The sequence below is a fragment of the Gracilinanus agilis genome, chromosome 4 (genome assembly GCF_016433145.1).
Source record: "Gracilinanus agilis isolate LMUSP501 chromosome 4, AgileGrace, whole genome shotgun sequence".
NCBI lineage: Eukaryota > Metazoa > Chordata > Mammalia > Didelphimorphia > Didelphidae > Gracilinanus > Gracilinanus agilis.
Genome location: NC_058133.1, coordinates 150440965 through 150447397, shown reverse-complemented (window position 1 = coordinate 150447397; position 6433 = coordinate 150440965). Strand labels below are relative to the sequence as shown.

Below are 6433 nucleotides of genomic sequence, written 5' to 3'. Positions count from 1 at the left end.
ATATATATATATATAAGAAATTCAGGTACACACATGATTGATGTAGTTTTTGAAACAAAGGGAATACAGTGAAAATGATTACAATGATATAAACTTACAAACAATAAAAGTAAGCTGAATTCTTTAAGAAGAAAGACCAATGTAGGTTCTAGAGAACTGAGGATGAAAAATACATCCTTTTTCTTAGAGAAATGGGTTTGGGGTGGGAGAGGAAAGAAAAAAAATGGTTCAAATATTATCAGACCAGTTGCTTTGAAGATAAAATTTTACCTAAATGTTTTTCTGCTGAAGTAGAACATGTAATAAATGAAAATTAGTGTGATTGGAAAAAAAAAGGTACTGATTTAAAAAAAAGAAAATGGTGGGCAAAAAAAAGGAATGATACAGACATGGCAGTTTTGAGGAATTTTTTTAAAACAGAAAGTTGTATGCTAGCCAAAAGCAGACCAACTATAATAGTAAATACTAAATATATATGAGAAAATATGCAGAAGGTGCTGATAAATCATAATGTTAAATTTTTTACCTTCTAGCCATTTGTAGAATGATTCTCCTAAAAAAAGAGATTTTAGTTAAACTCAATATTCAAACAGAAACCACACTAAATTAAGATAATAGTATTTAGAGCTGGAAAGAACCTTAAATTATCTAGTCCAACACTTTTATTTTACAGATAAGAACTCTAGAGAGCCCAAAGAGTTAAGTGATTTGCCCCACATCATACAGATAAGCAACTGGCAGAGCTGGATATTTGAACTGAGGTTCTTTGGACTCCAGATCTAGTGCTTCTACTGAATCTATGAATAAAATCCAAATTTAAAAACTTTTCGACATCTACAGTATGTAAAACATTATGCTACATATGGGTGCATACACAAGTATACTTGTGTGAAATTCCCATTAAATAACTTAAATTGCTTAGGAGAATACGCCTAACAAATGATTCCTTGAATGTATTAAAAAACTGATAGTAAGCCTTCTAAATCATTTGGCAGATTAAATAAAAGTATCCCCTATGTGCCTTATCTTCTCAAACCTAAACATCTACAATTCCTTCATATGATCCTCATATGCCTCCATCTGCAGTCATCTCATTTTCCTGGTTGACCTCTTCTGGAGGTACAATGACCTTTGGTTTCCATTAATTGTAAAAGACAAGAAACCAGGAATAATCTGGGAAAGTACTCAATTGTTACATTACTAATCATCAAAAAGATGTTTACATCAGATTCCATATTCCAAATCTAAAAAAGCTAAAGATGTTACAAGGAAATTATCTATGGAAGTTACCTCAATGTTTTCTCCACCATGACTATTTCTCAAAATCTCTATCTAGAGATATTTGTGGGGAAGAGGAGTTGTGAGAAGCTGAAGGTAGAGGCAATGCAATGATAACATTATTTTTTATTCAACATAATATTAAAAACTAGCCCTTTTTTACACCCAAAATATAACAGGATAGCTTTATATTGTACTTAGAATCCTGATTTTGGGGGTTTAAAAAAATCCTTACTCATTGATAACCAGTTACCTAATAACTAAAGTTAAAAAATAATACTACAAACACTGATTATAACATAAATGTATATTGGGTAGCTAGGTAGTGCAGTGGATAGATTGCTGGGCCTAGAGTCAGGAAGACTCATCTTTGTGAGTTAAATCTGGCCTCACTGGCCAAACCACAACCTTGCTTGCCTCAGAGCCTTAAATGTAAAATGAATTGGAGAAGGAAAAGGCAAACCATTCTAGCATTTTAGCCCAGAAAGGCTCAAAAGGGATCACAAAGAGTTGGACATGATTGAACAACAAATATGGGTGTGTACATGTATGCATGCATATTATACACACATATTGACAAGACTAAGGAGATATTTTAGAAAGGAATAACTGAAACTTAGTGTTTGTTAGGCTCTGTTATGTACAGTCTAATTTCAGAACCAAAAAAGTGCTTTAAAAAAATATCTTCTCTTGGGCAAAATAAAGATAACAACATTAAAAGATAAGAAAATCTAGCCACTTAAAAGCATTCTCTTTACAAGCTACAGCTTAAAATATTTTTCATTTATTAAAATATCAAATTTTAACTCACCATCATCCTTTCCTGGAAAAAAAATAATATAGAAGTTATTTTAAAATATCTGGAACATATAAAAACTCTATTCCTATATAAGTATGGGAAACAAAACATATACTATAGTACGTTTTTCTAATAACTTTAGATATAGCACAAAGTACATGATAAGACCCCCTGAAAATAAAACATTCAATTTATCCCGAATTACTGGAATCCAATGAATAAAATTTAGTCATTAAGATAATATAAATACATGAACTAAACAGCATTACAAAGGGCATATTGTATCCTAGTAACTATTTTGGGGGCTAGAGATACAAATAAAATCCAAGAGAGTCCCTTCCTGCAAGGAGTTTACAGAAAGAATACAACATGTTCACCAAATATGGGCATAGTATAGTCTTATATAAGTGAAAATATTTTCAAGTCAGATCATATGGGCTAAATGGTCTTTTAGGGAGTCAACACTTACAATCCTTCCGGTAAGATGAAAGACCATATTATCACCTTACTATCTATCTATCATTATACCCTCCAGAATCCTGGTCAATGCCAAATAATCTGAATCCCTGGGACCATTGGGTTTTTCTATCCTTTTTGCATCATAATCATATTTTATAATAACTCCCCAGTTAGAATCTGAACTCCTTGACATCAGTGACTGTATCTTGTTTTTCTCTTTATTAGGGTGCTTGGCATATAGTGAATGCTTAATAAATGCTTTTTAAAAAGTTGGTCACAAGGGGCAGCTGGGTAGCTCAGTGGAGTGAGAGTCAGGCCTAGAGACAGGAGGTCCTAGGTTCAAATCCGGCCTCAGACACTTCCCAGCTGTGTGACCCTGGGCAAGTCACTTGACCCCCATTGCCTACCCTTACCACTCTTCCACCTATAAGTCAATACACAGAAGTCAAGGGTTTAAAATTTAAAAAAAAAAAAAAAAAAAAAAAGTTGGTCACACATAGGGAACCAGTCATTATGTCCACTTAACTTATTTTCACAGTCCTATCCCTTAATGTGTCATTTTTTTGTTTTGCTTTACATTTTTGTTCTTCAAAATATATATACAAAAGTCCATTGAGACTGCAAGAAATACTCTAGTTGCTATAAATAAGTAATAATTACTTAAGCCATTGCCCCAGTACAACATAGGTTAGGGTGTATGAAGGCCCAAAAACCTTGAATAGAGATGTACAATAGTTAATTAAAAAGATGATAAAATATCATAAACTAAATGATGCCACTGAGTAGCAGGACAGGGGGGGAAAAAAGATGTTTATAGTGATTATGCCTCAACCTAGAATAGTGTCTGTCCTTTTTTTTCATCTTCATTTTCCTATGCCTTATCTCCTTTGTGGCTCTCTTTCTAGCCTCATTTGTCTCTTTCAATGTGAAATGCCCTTCCCCCATATCTTTGTCTCTTGTCCATTCCTACCTAGTTTCTTACTTGATAACAAAATGGAATGAAAATAAACTTTTGAGGACTTACTGAATTTATTCAGTGAAGTTTTATATTACTTGTTCTTAAATTTAAAAGCAAATAATTAAATCTTTATATTTAAGAAACAAAGTAACAAAATTAATTTCCTTTTTACTTCTTGAGACCCTTAATTTCTACTACCTCACACCTAGCAGATTGGCCAATATGACAGTAAAGGAAAATAATAATTTTGGTTGGAGGTGATGTGGCAAAATTGGGGCACTACTGCATTGCTGGTGGAGTTGTGAATTGATCTAACCATTCTGGAAAGCAAATGACCCAGTAATACCACTAGTAGGTCTGTATCCCAAAGAGATTTTTTAAAAAATGGGAAAGGTTCTGTTTGTACAAGAATATTTATAGCTGCACTTTTTGAGGTGGCAAAGAATTGGAAATTAAAGAGATGTTCCTCAATTGGGGAATGCTATTGTACTATAAGGAATGATGAATTAATGGATTTCTATAAGAATTGGAAAGACCTATGTGAACTGATGCAGAGTGAAATAAGCAGAACCAGGAGAATATTATAAACAATAACTGAAATACTGTAAGAGGATCAAATGTGATAGCCTTTGCTACTAATAGCAATGCAATGATCCAGGACAATTCTGAGAGATTTAGAAGAAAGAATGCTATCCATAGCTAGAAAAAGAACTGTTGGAGTATGAATGCAGAAGAAAACATATGCTCTATCACTTGTTTATATGAGTATATGATTTGCGGTTTTGGTTTTAAAAGATGGATAATATGGAAAATAGTTTTTGAGTGATAATATATGTATGACCCAGGGGAATTGCTTGTCAACTCCAGGAGGTGGGAGGGAAAAAGGGAGGGAGACAACATGAATTATGTAACTTTGGAAAACTCACATGTAAATTTGTTATTGGAATAAAATAAAAAAATTTTTTAAGTTTTTTCAAGATGCCTTATCATCTACTTATTATGAAAAAAATTTGCCCACTAATAAATTTTTTTACTCATAGATCCAGTTTTTATTCTATTTAAGTTGTGTAGTCATACTATAAACTCATACTAAAAAGCATTCACTGAATGCATATCTGGATGATATAAAATGGTTTTTATCCATCCAGTAGAAAGGAAAATTTGGTTAAAAAAGGATTTTGAAGGTAGTCCTAAGTATGTAGAAGCAGATATTTTTTAAAAACTCACCCCAGCTGGGAGCCAGTGGATTCAAAGGACGATACACAGATCGAGGCCTGAAGGAAATTTTAAAGATTGAGTTTTGGGATGGCAATGAGTGCCATTTTCAAAACACACACATACACATACAAATAACTACCCTCCCTTCCCCATTTCTTGACCATTACTTGAAACAATTTTCTTCATAGATGCTATTCCACACTCTCCATGCAGAGGGCCCTTTGTATCCTGTGTAACGTTCTGGGTTCAGCAACAGATCCACATACTGGACAGCTGGAGATCTTTCATCTGAACAGAAAATAATTCTGAATCATAAATCCCATCTTATCCCCTGTTTAAAACTTAGGACCACAAAGACCAAAGGACCAAACCATAAGTCAAAGGAATGCCTAAATGTTTAAAATGAGTCATAAGAAATGTACAACTGATAAAGAAGCATATTTGATACATAATTTAATAAGGAAAAAACTCACTACTTTCCTCTGGAATTTGTTATTATTATTCTCTTTAATTGTATAATATTCCTTCTAATTGTATAATATTCCCTCCTGTCATGTGAGATTTTTTTCTTAAACCCTAATCTTCTGTCTTGGAATCAATACTGTATATTGGTTCCAAGGCAGAAGAGTGCTAAGGGCTAGGCAATGGGGGTTAAATGACTTGCCCAGGGTCACACAGCTAGGAAGTGTCTAAGGTCAAATTTGAACCCAGAACCTACCCCCCCCACCCACCCCATCTCTAGGCCTGGCTTTCAATCCACTGAGCCACTCAGCTGCCCCCAATCCCATAGGCTGAAGTGCTGACAAAAAAAAAGTTCATGTACATTTTAGCTTTACATATTTTTCTTCTGATGTGAAAAATAGAAGGAGCAGAGTTTTCCAGGCTAATCTTCCACTTATAACTTGAAAACATCATTGAAATTATTTCATCTGGCAAAGCCAGAGATTAAGCAGCATCAGGCTGCTAAAGTGTAAAAAATGTATGAATCTGAGAAAAAACTAAACTACAGAGGCAAGAGATACACTATTTGGAGATACCCTGCCTAGGGAAGGATGTGCAAGGTTTCCCTCAGGAAAGATCACGCACACTCCTTGAACCTGCATGATTGAATGTAGGAAGAAACTGGGCTTCCACAGACCAAAGCATTTGTGAAGCAGTACCCAGGATTGGAGCAGCTAGGGTAGCTCAGTGGATTGAGAACCAGGACCAGAGGCAGGAGGTCCTGGGTTCAAATTTGGCTTCAGACACTTCCCAGCTGTGTGACCCTGAGCAAATCACTTAATTCCCACTGCCTAGCCCATACCACTCTTCTGCCTTGGAACCAATACTTAGTATTGGTTCTAAGGTGGAAGGTAAGAATTTTATTTAAAAAAAAAAAAGAATACATAAGATTGAAAAGATCTATGGCAGATAGAACTTTAATTTTTTATATTTTTATGTAAATATGTAATATATTTTTATATTTTTCCATTTAGATGTATATACACTTGTGTTGTTTATACAACTAAATGCTTATTAAAAGTTTTTTATTGTTGATATTAAATTTTGCCTCTTTCTCTTTGGACTTATTCACTAAATTTATTACTATTTGGAAGACTATAATTCAAAAAAAAATTTCAAATAAAAATTCAGTGGCAAATGTTACTGATTTTCCCCCTTGAAGTAAAACAACGAAGTGATTTACATCAAAATAGGTAGAACAAAATTTCACAACTTGAAAA

General features: G+C 33.8%; 1 protein-coding gene across 1 annotated transcript in view; it reads right to left on the bottom strand.

Moving 5' to 3' along the window:
- The window catches only part of ERO1B (endoplasmic reticulum oxidoreductase 1 beta), a 52766-nt gene that overhangs the window by 18262 nt on the left and 28071 nt on the right, over positions 1 to 6433 (bottom strand). Inside the window, exons 7-10 of the mRNA XM_044673691.1 lie at positions 4880 to 5000; positions 4722 to 4768; positions 2090 to 2101; positions 527 to 553 (exon numbers count right to left, since the gene is read on the bottom strand). Coding sequence (XP_044529626.1) covers positions 527 to 553; positions 2090 to 2101; positions 4722 to 4768; positions 4880 to 5000 — 207 coding nt within the window. The remainder of the gene's footprint in view (positions 1 to 526; positions 554 to 2089; positions 2102 to 4721; positions 4769 to 4879; positions 5001 to 6433) is intronic.